The sequence below is a fragment of the Lepidochelys kempii genome, chromosome 23 (genome assembly GCF_965140285.1).
Source record: "Lepidochelys kempii isolate rLepKem1 chromosome 23, rLepKem1.hap1, whole genome shotgun sequence".
NCBI classification, from domain to species: Eukaryota; Metazoa; Chordata; order Testudines; family Cheloniidae; genus Lepidochelys; species Lepidochelys kempii.
The window spans coordinates 19,114,041-19,131,057 of record NC_136402.1 but is presented as its reverse complement, the minus strand read 5'-3'; the positions used below and the strand labels follow the sequence as shown (position 1 = coordinate 19,131,057).

The following is a 17,017-nucleotide window of genomic DNA, read 5'->3' as shown; positions in this document are numbered from 1 at the left end:
GAGGCGCCCCCCCCCCCGCGTCCTCCAGCCCCCTTCCTTCCGCCGAGCCCAGCCTGGCCGGGGTGAACAGCACATTCCTGGGATGAGAAACAGACCCGCCCCCCAGCCTTTGTTACAGGCTGCGTACGGGAGGCTCCCCTCCCCCCCAGGCCCACAGCCCGGCCTGTGCCCCTCACCCCCGGCCCGCAGCCCCCTGGGAGCCCAGCCCTGGGCTCCCCCCGACCCCGACCCCTCCAGTCGGGCCGGGACCATCTAGTGAGAAGCGAATTGGTCTTGCCCATGTAGGGGGCAGCTGCAGACCTTTAGGCCCGGGGCTGCCCCACGCCGTGGTCACAGAGGAGGTATCTACACCCCCAACTGCCTCCTGCCCCATCTCAGAGCCCCAAGCCCGAGCTCCGTGGGGAGAAGGTCCAGGGAGCCGCCCATCACATGGCGAGGAGGGGGGAAGCGTCCCACGGGAGGTTGGGGGGCTAAGCTCGGGATGGGCCCCCCACCTAGGAATCGCTCCCTTTTCCTGCTCTTCCCCCCCCCCAGCCCCACAGGGAGCCAGGCTGCTGGGCCCCCAGATACCCCCACCCCGCCCGCACCATCGCTAGGAGCCTCAGTCAGGAGCAGCCGCTGTGCGGGGCCCCCCGCCCCAGCTCGCCCCCCATGCAGAGACCCAGGGCTCCCTCCCTGCCTCCCACGCGAAGACGGCGCTAGTATCCCAGGGCCCGGGGGGGGGACCAGCCCCCCAGCAGCCCCTTTGCCTGCAGAGCTAAGAGGCCCCAAGCCCCCGCCGCAGCAGCGCCCCGCCTCGGGGCCAGCCCCCCCTGCCTCTCCAGCGGACCCCATCCCTCCCTTCGGGGATAGTCCCCTCCTCGCCACCCCGGGACTCCCCCAATCCCCCCGGGACCCTCCTCTCTCCCCCCGGCACCCCCGAGCCCCCATCCCGCCCCCCGGGACCCTCCTCTCTCCCCCGGCACCCCGCCCCCCAGAGCCCCCCTCTCTCCCCCCGGCACCCCCAGAGCCCCCCTCCCTCTCCCCCCGGCACCCCCAGAGCCCCCCCCTCCCCCCGGCACCCCCAGAGCCCCATCCCGCCCCCCAGAGCCCCCCCTCTCTCCCCCCGGCACCCCCAGAGCCCCCATCCCGCCCCCCGGGACCCTCCTCTCTCCCCCCGGCACCCCCCGAGCCCCCATCCCGCCTCCCGGGACCCTCCTCTCTCCCCCGGCACCCCCCGAGCCCCCATCCCGCCCCCCGGGACCCTCCTCTCTCCCCCGGCACCCCGCCCCCCAGAGCCCCCCTCTCTCCCCCCCGGCACCCCCAGTGCCCCCCAGAGCCCCCTCTCCCCCCGGCACCCCCAGTGCCCCCCCCCTCTCCCCCCGGCACCCCGCCCCCCAGAGCCCCCCCCTCTCCCCCCGGCACCCTCAGACCCCCCATCCCGCCCCCCAGAGCCCCCCCTCTCTCCCCCCGGCACCCCCAGAGCCCCCCCTCTCCCCCCGGCACCCCCCAGAGCCCCCCCGCGCTCACCGATGGACACCAGCTTGATGTTCTCGCGCTCCAGGAACTCCAGCGCCACCGACACGTTCTCCAGCTGCATCTGCCGGAACGTGGGGCGCTGGTTGTATTTGCGCCCCAGCTTCTTCTGGCTCAGCACCTCGAGCAGCGCGATGAGCCGCAGCCCGTCGGCCAGGTCGGCCTGCAGGTTGGCCACGCGTTTGTGGACGCACTTGAGGTGCTCGTTGCACCAGCGGGTGAAGGTGTTTTGCTGGATCTTCTTCCAGGGCGCGTCCTCCGCCAGGTCCTTCTCCGTGGCCGGCATCTCGCCGCCCGCCGCCGCCTCGCCCGCCGCCGCGCCGGCCTGGGGCGGCCGCGCCGGGGAGCCGCTCATTATAAGGCGGGGCGGGGCGGGGCGGGGCGCAGAGCTGGGGAGGAGCCGGGGGCGTCAGCGGGGCGAGGGGGCGTCCGCGGGGCGAGGGGGCCAGCACGGAGCCGGGGGCCAGCACGGAGGCCGGGGCTCCCCTCCCCGGGGGCCGCAGCGCCCACACAGACGCTGACCCACGTCCACACACGGACAGGGCCACGTCCGGCACCAGTGACTCGGACCCCGCGCTGGCCGGGGCTCGGGACCCAGGAGATCGGCCGTGGGGGAGGGGCATTTCTCCCCCTCCCCCAGGTCCTCCAGGCGCCGGAGCCGGGCGAGCTCGCACACGCCAGCCCGCTGCATTCCTGCGTTGGGAGGGGAGCTGGCGGCGGACCCGGCCCCCCCGGGCCCCCCCGGGCTGGCCCCGCCCCGATCGCCTGGGTCCCTGTCCCTCGCCCGCCCCCCATCGCCTGGGTCCCCGCCTTTCACCCCCCCCATCGCCCCTGCCCCGGTCTGTAACCCCCCAATGAACTCCGTGACAGCCCCCGTAGGAGAACCCAGGCGGGGGCAGAGCTCGGGGCAGGGCGGGACGGTTCCCCAGTCACCGCAGAGCTTGGGGGGCACTGAGATGTGGGGCACTGACCAGACAGCGCCCTCCCGGGGCCCACGGGCTGCAAAAGGGGCCTTGGGCTGGGCGCTTAACCCTGCATGCGCCTGACCCGTGACTCGATATCGCTTGCGGGGGGAGCAACCGCAACGGCCGCGCGGAAAGTGAGGGCCCCACCCAGGCTTCCGGACACAGCAGGGCATCTCCCGGCCCCCCACGCCTCATGGGTTGTGCAACATTGGGGCCCAGAGGGCAGCTCCTCGAGAGTGAGGGGCACCGGCAGGGCTGGGGGGGGCTCAGGGCCGGGCTGGCAGGGGCTGCGGGTCGGGAGTGAGGGGCACCGGCAGGGCTGGGGTGGCAGGGGGCTGCGGGTCGGGAGTGAGGGGCACCGGCAGGGCTGGAGGGGGGCTCAGGGCCGGGCTGGCAGGGGCTGCGGGTTGGGAGTGAGGGGCACCAGCAGGGCTGGGGGGGCCCGGGGCCGGGCTGGCAGGGCCTGTGGGTCGGGAGTGGGGGGCACCGGCAGAGCTAGGAGAGGGGGCAGGGCTGCGGTGGCAGGGGGCTGCGGGTCAGGAGTGAGGGGCGCTGATGGGACCATGGGGGCAGGGCCAGGCTGGGCTAGCAGGGGCTGCGGGTCGGGAGTGAGGGGCACCTGCAGGGCTAGGGGGTGCCCAGGGCTGGGCCGGCAGGAGCTCTGGGTCGGGAGTGAGGGGCATCGGCAGGGCGGGGGGGCCCAGGGCCGGGCTGGCAGGGGCTGCGGGTCGGGAGTGAGGGGCACCGGCAGGGCTGGGGGGGCCAGGGCCGGGCTGGCAGGGGGCTGCGGGTCGGGAGTGAGGGGCACCGGCAGGGCTGGACAAGTAGGGGCTGCGGGTCGGGAGTGAGGGGCGCTATTGGGGCCATGGGGGCAGGGCCGGGCTGGGCTAGCAGGGGGCTGCGGGTCAGGAGTGAGGGGCACCGCAGGGCGGGGGGGGGCCCGGGGCTGGGCTAGCAGGGGCTGCAGGTCGGGAGTGAGGGGCACCGGCAGGGCTGGGGGACCCAGGGCCGGGCTGGCAGGGGCTGCAGGTCGGGAGTGAGGGGCACCAGCAGGGCTAGGGGGGGCCCGGGGCCGGGCTGGCAGGGGCTGCAGGTCGGGAGTGAGGGGCACCGGCAGGGCGAGGGGGGGCCCAGGGCTGGGCTGGCAGGGGCTGCGGGTCGGGAGTGAGGGGCACCGGCAGGGCTGGGAGGGCCCAGGGCCGGGATGGCAGGGGCTGCAGGTCAGGAGTGAGGGGCACCGGTAGGGCGGGGGGGGTCCAGGGCCGGGCTGGCAGGGGGCTGCGGGTCGGGAGTGAGGGGCGCTAATGGGGCCGTGGGGGCAGGGCTGGGCTAGCAGGGGCTGCGGGTCGGGAGTGAGGGGCACCAGCAGGGCTGGGGGGGACCCAGGGCTGGGCCGGCAGGGGCTGCAGGTCGGGAGTGAGGGGCACCGGTAGGGCGGGGGGGTCTGGGCGCTGTTACAGGGCCCCTCCCGACCACGCCCAGAGTCTCGGTGGAGAATCAGGTCGGGGCGCCCCCTGGTGGCCAGGATCCGCATGGCTGAGTCAACGTGCCTGTGAGCAGCGTCTCCTGCGGGCCTCCATCCTGTCATCAGCGTCTCCTGTCCGGCCCCCATCGCCTCCAGCTGTCCTCCAACTTCCCCCCGCACCCCTCTACCTACCTGCCTCGCCACGCACCCCTCTATCTACCTTCCTGCCCCCCGCACCCCTCTATCTACCTTCCTGCCTCGCCCCGCACCCCTCTATCTTCCTGCCTCGCCCCGCACCCCTCTATCTACCTTCCTGCCTCGCCCCGCACCCCTCTATCTTCCTGCCTCGCCCCGCACCCCTCTATCTACCTTCCTGCCCCCCGCACCCCTCTATCTTCCTGCCTTGCCCCGCACCCCTCTATCTTCCTGCCTCCCGCACCCCTCTACCTTCCTGCCCCCCGCACCCCTCTATCTACCTTCCTGCCCCCCACACCCCTCTATCTTCCTGCCCCCCGCACCCCTCTACCTTCCTGCCCCCCGCACCCCTCTATCTACCTTCCTGCCCCCCACACCCCTCTATCTTCCTGCCTCGCCCCGCACCCCTCTATCTACCTTCCTGCCCCCTCACCCCTCTATCTTCCTGCCTCGCCCCGCACCCCTCTATCTACCTGCCTCCCACCCACACCCCTCTACCTACCTACCTGCCCCTCCACACCCGCTCTATCTACCTTCCTGCCCCCCCACACCCCTCTACCTACCTACCTGCCCCCCCGCACCCCGTCTATCTACCTGCCCCCCCACCTGCCTGCCCCCCCACACCCGCTCTATCTACCTTCCTGCCCCCGCACCCCGTCTACCTGCCTCCCCCCACACCCCTCTACCTACCTACCTACCTGCCCCCCCACACCCCTCTACCTACCTGCCCCCCCACCTGCCTGCCCCCCCACACCCGCTCTATCTACCTACCTGCCTCCCCACACACCCTCTATCCATCTGCAGATATGAACTCCCCATTTGCCCCATTCCTGCTTGATGCAAACCCAAGTTCCTGGGCTCTGCACTGCGGAGAATCTCTGCATGCGGCTGCCCCAGGGCTCTGATGAGTTGATCTAATGGGACCTTCGGCTCCCCCCTCCCCGCTGCAGGGAGCTGGGGCGGGCGCTGGGGGGAGGGGTGCAGGCACCGACCCTGATGCCGTGGAGTGGGGGGGGCACAGACAGCTGGACTCCCTAGCTGAGGGAGGACGCGGTAAAGGGGGGGCCAGGCCCTGACCTCTCTGGGCTGGGGCATGGCTGAGTCCAGAGCTCAGGCCCGGCGGGATTCAGGGTCTGGCACCATAAAAGGGCAGGGACAGGCCAAGCAAATGGAAAGAGGCAATGAGATTGCCCCCCCAGCTCTGCCGGTGCCCCTCACTCCCGACCCACGGCCCCCTGCTACCCCAACCCTGGGCCCCCCCAAGCTCTGCCGGTGCCCCTCACTCCTGACCCGCAGCCCCTGCTACCCCAGCCCTGGACCCCCCCCCAGCCCTGCCGGTGCCCCTCACTCCCAACCCGCAGCCCCTGCTACCCCAGCCCTGGGCCCCCCCCACCAGCCCTGCCGGTGCCCCTCACTCCCAACCCGCAGCCCCTGCTACCCCAGCCCTGGGCCCCCCCCCCCAGCCCTGCCGGTGCCCCTCACTCCCAACCCGCAGCCCCTGCTAGCCCAGCCCTGGGCCCCCCCAGCCCTGCCGGTGCCCCTCACTCCCAACCCGCAGCCCCTGCTAGCCTGGCCCTGGGCCCCCCCCCAGCCCCGCCGGTGCCCCTCACTCCCGACCCGCAGCCCCTGCTACCCCAGCCCTGGGCCCCCCCCCCCAGCCCTGCCGGTGCCCCTCACTCCCGACCTGCAGCCCCTGCCAGCCCGGCCCCGGCTCTCTGTGGAGCTAGGAAAGGGTTAACCGCTGTGCAATGTCCAGACTGGCTCAGGGCCAACTCCTGGGCGTGCAGCGCTGCGATTCCGCCACCAGGAGGCGCCGCCCCCTCCCCGCCCATCCCACGCGACCTCCCAGCCCGGGACCTGGCTTCATATTTTCCCCTTATTTGGAGAGTTCGGGGTCCCTGGGATTTTTAAATAACAAGACAAAAGTGCCCACCCCGCCCCACACTGGGCTGGCAGGGGCTGCGGGTCGGGAGTGAGGGGCACTGGCAGGGCTGGGGGGCCCAGGGCTGGGCTGGCAGGGGCTGCGGGTCGGGAGTGAGGGGCACCAACAGAGCTGGGGGGAGCCCAGGGCCGGGCTGGCAGGGGCTGCGGGTCGGGAGTGAGGGGCACCGGCAGGGCTGGGGGGCCCAGGGCCGGGCTGGCAGGGGCTGCGGGTCGGGAGTGAGGGGCACCAACAGAGCTGGGGGGAGCCCAGGGCCGGGCTGGCAGGGGCTGCGGGTCGGGAGTGAGGGGCACCGGCAGGGCTGGGGGGCCCAGGGCCGGGCTGGCAGGGGCTGCGGGTCGGGAGTGAGGGGCACCGGCAGGGCTGGGGGGCCCAGGGCTGGGCTGGCAGGGGCTGCGGGTCGGGAGTGAGGGGCACCGGCAGGGCTGGGGGGCCCAGGGCTGGGCTAGCAGGGGCTGTGGGTCGGGAGTGAGGGGCACCGGCAGGGCTGGGGGGCCTGCACTGTATGTTTTATATTTGGGGTGAACAGGGCGCTGAGGAGCAGCCAGGCAGTGGGTCCTGTCTGGGGGAGGTGGGTTATTCCCCGAGCTGTTGTGGGGGGGTTTCCAGGTCCCAGGTGGGGTTAAAAGTGGCTCGGGAGCCCCCCAGGCCCAGGGGTTTGATGTGGGCTGAGCCCCCCAGTCCTGTCCACCTGCCCGGCCCGGGTCCGAGGCAGCAGCTGCAGCTTCCAACAGCCTGAGTTCCTGACCCGTCTGTCTGTCCAACCATCCCTCTGTCCATCCATCCCCCACCGTCCATCCGTCTGTCCATCCATCCCCCCACCTGTCCATTCCCGCACCCACCCATCCCTCTCTCTGTCCATCTACCCACCTGTCCGTCTGTCCAACCAGCCTTCTGTCCATCCCTCTACCTGTCCGTCCCTCCCTCTCTGCTCACTCCTTCTCGGCACCGGGCAGTCCATGGGTCAACCCCCCCCCGCACCCTAACCCTGGGGAAGCCCCCTGCTAACACCCCAGCACTCACTGCCCCCCAACTGCCTGAACAGCCCCCGCACCCCAGCCCAGCTGCTCACTGAACCTCCACGGCCCCGGTCCCTGCCCCTTCCCGCATCCCTTGTCACATAGCCCCCCATCCCTGCCCCCCATCCCCTGCCCTGGAGCCCCCCTTCCTACCTGCATCCCTGCCCTGGAGCCCCTGTCCCTGGTTCCCATTCCCAGATCCCCTCCTGCAACGCGTCCCTCTCCCCGAGCAAGTTCCCCCAGTCTTTGGGGTCCCTGGCCCAGCCCCCCACTGTGGGTGTCTCCTTCCATTGTGGGGGACCCTTGGAATGACCCCCCAGAGTCACAGGGATCTCCCCGTCCACAGCCCACCAGGGACCCCGACCCGGCACTGACCCCCAACCCTACGGGCCCCCCCAGCAACAAAGCAACTCTGGGCCCTTCTCCTGCCCCCCCATCCTCTCCTGCAGTAGCCCCCCCATCTTCAGCCGGCCCGTGTCTGGGTCCCAGCAGGGCAGCATTCCTAGCGGTCCTGCACTCTATCCCCGCCCCAGAGCCCCCGTTCCCTACCCCCCCTCCCCTGCGCCAGAGCCCCCCATCCCTGCCCCCAATCCCCTGTCCTGGAGCCCCCCTTCCCTACCCCCATCCCTGCCCTGGAGCCCCCCTTCCCTGCTCCCCTTTCCCGCATCCCCTGTCACAGAGCCCCCCATCCCCTGCGCCAGAGCCCCCCATCCCTGCCCCCAATCCCCTGTCCTGGAGCCCCCCTTCCCTACCCCCATCCCTGCCCTGGAGCCCCCCTTCCCTGCTCCCCTTTCCCGCATCCCCTGTCACAGAGCCCCCCATCCCCTGCGCCAGAGCCCCCCCCATCCCTGCCCCCAATCCCCTGTCCTGGAGCCCCCCTTCCCTACCCCCATCCCGGCCCTGGAGCCCCCCTTCCCTGCTCCCCTTTCCCGCATCCCCTGTCACAGAGCCCCCCATCCCCTGCGCCAGAGCCCCCCATCCCTGCCCCCCTTTCCCTACCCCAATCCCTGCCCCCCATCCCCTGCCCTGGAGCCCCCCTTCCTACCCGCATCCCTGCCCTGGAGCCCCCCTTCCCTGCTCCCCTTTCCCGCATCCCCTGTCACAGAGCCCCCCATCCCCTGCGCCAGAGCCCCCCCCATCCCTGCCCCCAATCCCCTGTCCTGGAGCCCCCCTTCCCTACCCCCATCCCGGCCCTGGAGCCCCCCTTCCCTGCTCCCCTTTCCCGCATCCCCTGTCACAGAGCCCCCCATCCCCTGCGCCAGAGCCCCCCATCCCTGCCCCCCTTTCCCTACCCCAATCCCTGCCCCCCATCCCCTGCCCTGGAGCCCCCCTTCCTACCCGCATCCCTGCCCTGGAGCCCCCCTTCCCTGCTCCCCCTTCCCGCATCCCCTGTCACAGAGCCCCCCATCCCTGCCCCCATCCGTGGCCGCTCACCTCGCAGAGCCGGTCCGGGCCGTGGCCGGAGCAGATCTGGGACGAGCCGCGCCCGGCCGGGGAAGGAGCCGCCGGGGGGGGCCGGGGGGGCGCCTGGCGAAACGCCTTAATTGGTAAAAGCGCCGAGACCCGGGGCGGGGGGGGCCGGTGACAACGGGCCGGGATGTAGGGAGAGAGACCCGCCCCCCCGCGTCCCGTCCCACCCCTCCGCCCCCCCAACCCCATCCCAGCCCCCGTCCCGCCCCCCCGCCGTCCCGCCCCCTCCATCGCCCACGGATGAGATCAGCGGCTGGCTGCATCCATGGGGTGGGACACGGGACCTTTCCCCTCCAGGGGGCGCCGGTGGGGGGCTGCTGGGTCACTCCCCTCAGTGACCCCCGGGCAGCTCCCCCTAGGCCCAGCCAAGTCAGCGTCACCCCCAGATGGCTGGACGGGGCGGGGCCTGACCCCCAGCTGTGGGGTCAGGGAGGGGCCCCCAGGAGAGTGGGTTTAGGTGGGGGCTGGGGTGTGTGTGGGGGGGTTGAATGGGCATGGGGGGCTTGTTATGGGGGTACAGGACTGCAGAGGGGAGGGGGCAGCTGGGTGGGACAGGAGCCGGCCCCGGTGGGGGGCCAGGACTGCAGTGGGGGGGTGTCAGGAAATGAGGCAGCAGGGGGGGAAAGCAGCCTGCGGTTGATAAGGGCTGCCTGGGTCAGGCCTGCGGGCCCCAGATAAAACCGGGGGTGTGGGGGGGAAGGAACCCGGCCCCATGGCCTGGCCCTGACTCCAACTCCCAGCACCGCACAGCTGGCAGGACTGTTATTGTAGGGTCTCCTCAGAGCCCCACGGCCACGTTCTCTGTGCCGAGCCGGGGGATGGGGTCCCTTCTCCAAACACCCCCAGAGAGACAGGGCAGGGTGTGTCCCCGCCGGGGGGCGCAGGGTAGGGACACCCCCCGCTGCCCTCACCCCCCTGCACGGCTCATTCCAGGACTCTGAAGTCAGCGGGTTTGTTTGTTTTCTGTTGAAGTAAAGGGGCAAAAAAGGGATTCCGGGGCCTGGGAGGAGACGTGGGGGGGGGCACGTTTCTCCCCCCCCCCGTGCCAGAGAATTCACTTTGCACCAGTCCCCAGGCCGGGCTGTGGGTCCCCAGGCCGGGGGGCCGGCGGGCCTGTGCGACGGCGTGTGTAACCAGGGGCTCGGGGCCGGGGGGCGCCCGCGCTCCCTGGTGGAGGGGATGGGCGCTGCCGGGGGCGTCTCCCTGCGCCCCCTGCTGGGGGAGCTGGGCCCTGCACAGTGCGTGCACACGCGTGTGTGTTCGGGGGTGGTGCAAACGGCCCTGGGCCACGTGCACGCGTTGTCACACAGGGACCTGCGGCGCAGGGCGAGTTCGGGGGCCCGTGTCTCAGTGCGTGCCGGGGGGGCTCACAAGCGCCCGGCCCCCCCAAGCTCGGGGCCCACCTCAAACACAGCAAGCGCCCGGCCCCTCGCTCGCCAAATCGAAATGCAGAAATGACCCGTCGGGGTCGTGCCTACGCACAGACCCTGCCCCGCCCGACACACGGGGCCCCCCAGCAACACCTTCACGCCCTGGCTCAAGCCCCAGCCAGGGGCACCAGCCCCCATCCGGCCCTACAGGGGGGCTGGCTGGCTCAGGGGGCAGGAAATGGGGCACAGGACCCTGCCCAGGGGCTGAGGCTCCATCCCAGCATGGCTCCCTACCAGACATGGCCACAGAGAGCCAAGGGGGGGGGAGCAGCCGCCCTCCCCACATTCCCTCCATCCAGCCCCATTACCTCAGCCCCTCAGGAATCCCAGCCCCAGAGGAGGTGGAAGGATCCTTGAGAAACATCAGCCGGGGTGGGGAACAGGAGTTAACGGGCCAGAGCCCGGATGCCTGGGTTCTCCCCTGGCTCTGGGAGGGGAGTGGGGAGGCCTCGTGGTTAGAGCAGTGAGGGCTGGGAGCCAGGACTCCTGGGTTCTCTGCCCAGCTCAGGGAGGGGGTCTGGTGTTGGGGGTGGGGGGCAGGACTCCTGGGTTCTTTCGCCGGGTCTGTGCTCTCACACTCAGGGTCCGCTGTGGGGACCCAGGCTCGCTGGGGAAGTGAGAAACCCGGCTGGGTGGGGACAGACCCTGACCCCTCCCGTGGTTTGGGTTCCTCCCAGAAAACCTCCCCTGCCCTGCCCAGGGGGGTGAATGCAGCTCCCACCTTCTGCTAGGGGCACAAACCCTTTGCTGCTGAGAGCCTCGGAGTGGGGGAAGGGTGGGAGCCAGGACTCCTGGGTTCTTTCCTGGGGGCTCTGGGAGGGGAGCGGGGAAAGTCAGGGCTGGGGGGTTTTTGTGCCTCAGTTTCCCGCCGTGGGGTTCTGGCTCAGTGGTCCCGCCCAGCCCCCATCACTTTCCCTCCCATGGCAGAGGAATTCATCCCAGAGCTGAGTCATGGCGGCTCCGTGTAAACAGGGCCCCAGGCCTGGAGCCACTTCCTTATAGGGCAGAGATTCTAGCCCCCGCCAGTGCCCCGCTGCCCCAGGCTTGCTCCCTCCCAGTGCCAGAAATAGAACCCAGGAGTCCTGGCTCCCAGCGCCCCCCCCCCCCCCTCCACTCTAACCACCAGCCCCCACTCCCCTCCCAGAGCCAGGGCAGAACCCAGGCATCCTGGCTCCCAGCCCCCCCCCCCCCCGCTCTAACCACCAGCCCCCACTCCCCTCCCGGAGCCGGGAGAGAACCCAGGCGTCCGGCAGCTCAGCGCCCCCTATTGCCTATGGGGTGGTGGAGGGGGCTGTGGTCTCTGGCTCCCCCTGCTGGTCAGACGCAGACATGCAGGGATCAAAAGACAGGTCGGGAGTGGGGGCAGGAGCAGGGCTGCAGGATACCTGGGTTCCCACCTCCGCCCTGGGCCCTGCCTCAGTTTCCCTGTGTGAGAAAGGGGAACTGCCTCTGTCTGTCAGATCGTGAGCTCTTTGGGGGCATCTCGCCTCGTGGGTCTGCATGGGGGGGGCCCCTGATCTTGGTCGAGGGGCAGGGACCATGCACAGGGGGGCCCTGATCTCAGTCGGGGGGGGGTGGATCCACCTGGGGGGAGGCCCAATCTCAGTCGGGGGGGGCGATCTCAGTTTGTGGGGGCAGGGTCCGAGTCGGCCCAATCTCGGATAATTAGCACTAATTAATAATTAACAAATCTTTTATTACCCCAGGAACAGTGGGTCAGCAGCTCCCTTGTGAGACAGGGGCCCTGGAGCCCCCCCCTCCCCTCCCCTCCCCCTGGGGTCACCCCGGCAGCCCCCCGCAGCGGCCAGGCAGGCCTGGTAGCGCTGGAGCAGCTCCTCCATCTTCACAGCTGGAACGGAAACAATTTGCATCAGTTCACCAGCTGCCCCCAGCCCCCCCGGACGCCTGGGTTCTCTCCCTGCTCTGGGCGGGGAGTGGGGGCTAGTGGGTCAGAGCAGGGGGGCTGAGAGCCCGGACGCCTGGGTTCTCTCCCTGCTCTGGGAGGGGATTGGGGGCTAGTGGCTCAGAGCAGGGGGGCTGAGAGCCCGGACGCCTGGGTTCTCTCCCTGCTCTGGGCGGGGAGTGGGGGCTAGTGGGTCAGAGCAGGGGGGCTGAGAGCCCGGACGCCTGGGTTCTCTCCCTGCTCTGGGCGGGGAGTGGGGGCTAGTGACTCAGAGCAGGGGGGCTGAGAGCCCAGACGCCTGGGTTCTCTCCCTGCTCTGGGCGGGGAGTGGGGGCTAGTGGCTCAGAGCAGGGGGGCTGAGAGCCCGGACGCCTGGGTTCTCTCCCTGCTCTGGGAAGGGATTGGGGGCTAGTGGCTCAGAGCAGGGGGGCTGAGAGCCCGGACGCCTGGGTTCTCTCCCTGCTCTGGGCGGGGAGTGGGGGCTAGTGGGTCAGAGCAGGGGGGCTGAGAGCCCGGACGCCTGGGTTCTCTCCCTGCTCTGGGCGGGGAGTGGGGGCTAGTGGGTCAGAGCAGGGGGGGCCTGAGAGCCCGGACGCCTGGGTTCTCTCCCTGCTCTGGGCGGGGAGTGGGGGCTAGTGGCTCAGAGCAGGGGGGCTGAAAGCCCGGACGCCTGGGTTCTCTCCCTGCTCTGGGCGGGGAGTGGGGGCTAGTGGGTCAGAGCAGGAGAGCTGAGAGCCCGGACGCCTGGGTTCTCTCCCTGCTCTGGGAGGGGATTGGGGGCTAGTGGCTCAGAGCAGGGGGGCTGAGAGCCCGGACGCCTGGGTTCTCTCCCTGCTCTGGGGGTACTCACGCAGCGTCGCTGTGGGGCTGCTGCCCTCGCCGCATCGCCACTCCGCCGTCCGCAGCACCTGCTCCGAGGTGTCGCCCAGCTGGGCCAGCGCCTGCAGCTCCTGGGGGGGCGCTGGGGGGTGAGAACCTGGCCCTCAGGGCCCCCGCCCCATGGACCCTCCCCTTCCACCCCAGGGACTTTGCAGCCCCCCGCCCTACCCCCCGCAGGGTCCCTCCCCCAGCCAGCGTGTTTGGGTCCCTGCCCTGGAGGCGGCGTCTCTGAGAAGACCCCACCCTGGGAGGCAGAGCTTCTAGGGCCTTGCTGGCGGGGGCTGTCATTAAGGGTCCCACACCCACGTTGGGGGGACCCACAGAGACCACGCCCCTTGTCCTGTAGCTCCGCCCCTCCCCAGATTGCTGAGGCAAAGGGCCCCTCCCCTAGGTCCGTACCTGGGTACAGAGGGTGAGTCCACGCTGCAGGTGCTGGGCCAGGGGCCCGCAGGGGCTGAGCCGTGGGGCGGGGCCGCGGCCGCAGTGTTCCCGCAGCTCCGTCTCGTACACCTGCCCGAAGGCCGCCATCAGCTGGCGCGAGTCGCAGGCCGCCAGCGCCAGGGTCTGCAGGGCCGTGCCGGGGCTCAGGGGCTCCGCACCCCCCCGCAGGGAGGAGCTCTGTAGGGAACGGGGTCAGTCCAGCGCCCCCAGGGCTCCCTCGCCCAGGAGAGAACCCAGGAGTCCTGGCTCCCAGCCCCCCCTGCTGTAACCCACCAGCCCCCGAGCTGGGAGAGAACCCAGACGTCCTGGTTCTGAGGCCCTACCCAGAGCACACAGGGATCTCACTCTGTTCCCAGATGTACAGTGCCCCAGAAGCCTCAGCTCCGCCCCCCTGCCCCGGAGCCCCCCCAGCGAGCCCACCTCTGCTCTCAGCTGCTCCAGTGCGGTGTTGGCCTCCTCCAAGGTCCTGGAGAGCTCAGCCAGCGTCTTCCCACTGGATCTCACTGACAGCCGGGTCCTTTGGAGAGACGGGGTGCGGTTACGGCATGCAGCGGGGAGCCCGGATGCCTGGGTTCTCTCCCTGGCTCAGGGAAGGGAGCGGGGTCTGGTTGTTAGAGCAGGGGGGTCTGGGAGCCAGGACTCCTGGGTTCTCTCCCCGGTTCTGGGAGGGGAACTGGCAGAGTTAGCAGAGAGGAAATCTCCATGGGGCAGGATCGGGGCGGGGTCTGTGCTGCAAAGGGGACCCTGGGCCCACTGGGCACTGTCCCAACAAACCTCACACATGGGGCCGGCTCCTCCAGCAGAAGGGGCTTGATGTCGGCAGTGCAGGGGGGCAGGGCGGGGGCCAGCAGTGCCGGCAGGCTGGGGCTGGAGAAGACCTCGCGCAGGAACTCCTCATTCTTCCTCGCGGCCCCCCGGAGAGACTCTTCCGCGCTGCGGGGACAGGCAGGGTCAGCCAGCCACCCAGTGCCCCCGGCTGAGGGGGCTGGGAGCCAGGACACCTGGGGTCTCTCCCCAGCTCTGGGAGGGGAGTGCGGGCTGGTAGGTTGGAGCACCCACCCTACTGCTCCCCAGCACTGCCTGGCAGCAGAGAGCCCCTCCTCCCCCCGACACCCCCCACAGGAGCCCTGGACCTGGAGGTGGTCGAGTCCCCGGAACACGTCCCACTGATGGCGTCCAGGTACCGGATCACGTCCAGCAGCTGCTCCATGAACCCGAGCTGCCGCTCGGCACTGGCCTCCCCCTGCAGAGAGAGAGAGAGACGCTGGTGAGAGCACCCCCTGCAGCCTCCTCCCCTCCCAGAGCCAGCAGAGAACCCAGGTGTCCTGGCTCCCAGCCCCCTGCTCTGACCCACCCGACCCCACTCCCCTCCCAGAGCCAGCAGAGAACCCAGGCGTCCTGGCTCCCAGCCCCCTGCTCTGACCCACCCATCCCCACTCCCCTCCCAGAGCCAGCAGAGAACCCAGGCGTCCTGGCTCCCAGCCCCCTGCTCTAACCCACCCGACCCCACTCCCCTCCCAGAGCTGGGAGAGAACCCAGGCGTCCTGGCTCCCAGCCCCCTGCTCTAACCCACCCGACCCCACTCCCCTCCCAGAGCTGGGAGAGAACCCAGGCGTCCTGGCTCCCAGCCCCCTGCTCTAACCCACCCGACCCCACTCCCCTCCCAGAGCTGGGAGAGAACCCAGGCGTCCTGGCTCCCAGCCCCCTGCTCTAACCCACCCGACCCCACTCCCCTCCCAGAGCTGGGAGAGAACCCAGGCATCCAGGCTATCCTAGGGCACTCCAACACCTTAATGAGATCCAGGTCGTCCGATCGACACAGCAGCAGGTCGGAGCCCAGTTTGGCCATTTCTGTCAGGAGAGAACAGAGCCAGTTACTGCACAAACCCTGCCGCTGGGAGGCGGCTGCCTCTGGGGTGGGACCCGGTGGTAAGATCCAGAGCAGGGGGGGCTGGGAGCCGGGACGCCTGGGTTCTCTTCCCAGCTCTGGGAGGGGAGTGGAGCCTGCGGGGGCTTGGAAGGGGGTCAGCCACCGTATGTGGGCAGCTCTGGGGGCTCTCCAAATCTGCTCCGCTGAGCTGGACACACCTTGAGTTTTCTCCTCCGTCTGCGAGTCCTTGAGGCGGGCGAATTGCTCTCGGAGGGGGGGGTTCGCTCTGGGAGGGGGGGAGAAAGCGTCACCGCAGGAGCCAGGCTGATGCACACAGCTCTGGGGAACTCACCCCCTGCTTCACCCCCGGGCACTAAGGGGGCACTAAGGGGGGCTGCATGGAGCCATACAGAGTGGGGGGTGACTGGGGGACACACGGGGCCATACGGGGTGGGGGATGACCAGGGGCACTAAGGGGGCTGCATGGGCCATATGGGGGGGTGTCCGGGGGGCGGTGTGGGGACATACAGGAGTCCCTGGGAGGGATGACTGGGGGGGGCACTAAGAGGGGTGACCAGGGGGTGGGGCCACATGGGGGAGGACTGGGGGGTGGCGTGCGGCCATATAGGGGTCTTGGGGGGGGCACTAAGGGCGGTGACCGGGGGGCAGTGTGGGGCCATACAGGAGTCCCTGGGAGGGATGACCAGGGGTGCTAAGGGGGCTGCATGGGGGGGGTGACCGGGGAGCAGTGTGGAGCCATATAGGGGTCCCGGGAAGGGATGCCCAGGGGGCGGGGCCATACAGCGGGGGGGGGGACCGGGGGGCGGGGCCATACAGCGGGGGCGACCGGGGGTGGGGCCATACAGCGGGGGGGGCCGGGGCCATACAGGGGGAGGACCGGGGGGCGGGGCCATACAGCGGGGGGGGCCGGGGCCATACAGCGGGGGGGACCGGGGGGCGGGGCCATACAGCGGGGGGGACCGGGGGGCGGGGCCATACAGCGGGGGGGACCGGGGGCGGGGCCATACAGCGGGGGGGACCGGGGGGCGGGGCCGCACGCGGGTCCAGGGGGACACTAGGGGGCCGGGGCCCCGCGGTACCGGGCGCAGAGCCAGGCCAGCAGCTCCAGGCGCTGGGCCGAGGGGGCGCAGAGCAGCTGCAGGGCGGCCTCGGCCTCGGGCAGGAAAACTCCGTCCAGCAGGGGGCAGCGCAGCTCCTGGGGGGACACAGGGGTCAGATGGCGCCCCCCACGCCATGCGATGGTCCCGCCCGGCGCCCCCCACCCCCACTAGGCGCGATGGTCCCGTCCTCCCACCACGACCGACACCCCTCCTCGGCACAATGGTCCGACCCGGCCCACGAGGCCCGGCTAGGTGCGATGGTCCCACCCGGCAGCCCCCGCTGGTACAGTGTTCCGGCCCGGCGCCCCCCATCCGGGTGTGATGGTCCCGCCCGGTACCTTCAGTTGCTTGTACACCGAGGCCGCCGCGGGCGCCGCCATCTTGCCCCGCAGCTCGCCGAGGGCCGAGACCCGCCCCAATTGGCCAGCGCCGCTGCCACTCACACTGACCTGCGGCGCTCATGGGCTGCGTCCTCACGGAAGCCACGCCCCTTGGCTTTCCCGCCCTGCTGTAAACGGAGGGGCGGGGATGGAACAGGGAAGGGGGGGAGCAGGCGGGGGGAGGAGGGACAGGGGTTAGGGGCGGGGCCATATTTGGGGGCGGGGCCGGGGCCGGGTTAGTAGGGCGGGGCTGCGAGGGGCGGGGCCGGGTTTGGTCGAGGGCGGGGCTACGAGGGGTGGGGCTGGATAAAGGGGCGGGGCCGGGTCTGGTCAGGGGCGGGGCTGGGTAAAGGGGCGGGGCCAGGTTTGGATTAGCAGGGTGGGGCTGGGTAAAGGGGCGGGGCTGGGTTTGGTTTAGGAGG

The 17,017-nt window shown here is 71.1% G+C and overlaps 2 protein-coding genes across 4 annotated transcripts in view; both read right to left on the bottom strand.

Moving 5' to 3' along the window:
• FLNA (filamin A) overlaps positions 1 to 1,894 on the bottom strand; it is a 34,945-nt gene extending 33,051 nt beyond the window's left edge. For 2 of the 3 annotated variants that reach the window (XM_078850299.1, XM_078850301.1), the window contains exon 1: positions 1,510 to 1,894. In XM_078850299.1, coding sequence (XP_078706425.1) covers positions 1,510 to 1,870 — 361 coding nt within the window. In that variant the 5' untranslated portion in view covers positions 1,871 to 1,894. The remainder of the gene's footprint in view (positions 1 to 1,509) is intronic. The other variant, XM_078850300.1, reaches the window with a different exon arrangement.
• A 9,782-nt stretch (positions 1,895 to 11,676) lies between these two features.
• HAUS7 (HAUS augmin like complex subunit 7) lies at positions 11,677 to 16,659 on the bottom strand. Its single transcript, XM_078850099.1, has 10 exons — positions 16,554 to 16,659; positions 16,195 to 16,310; positions 15,313 to 15,380; positions 15,014 to 15,075; positions 14,358 to 14,467; positions 13,999 to 14,157; positions 13,645 to 13,741; positions 13,183 to 13,401; positions 12,755 to 12,854; positions 11,677 to 11,850 (listed from the first exon to the last, which is right to left on the bottom strand). Exons 1-10 carry the CDS (start codon positions 16,593 to 16,595, stop codon positions 11,699 to 11,701), a joined length of 1,125 nt encoding a protein of 374 aa, XP_078706225.1. The 5' UTR covers positions 16,596 to 16,659; the 3' UTR covers positions 11,677 to 11,698.
• Between the last annotated feature and the right edge of the window lie 358 nt (positions 16,660 to 17,017).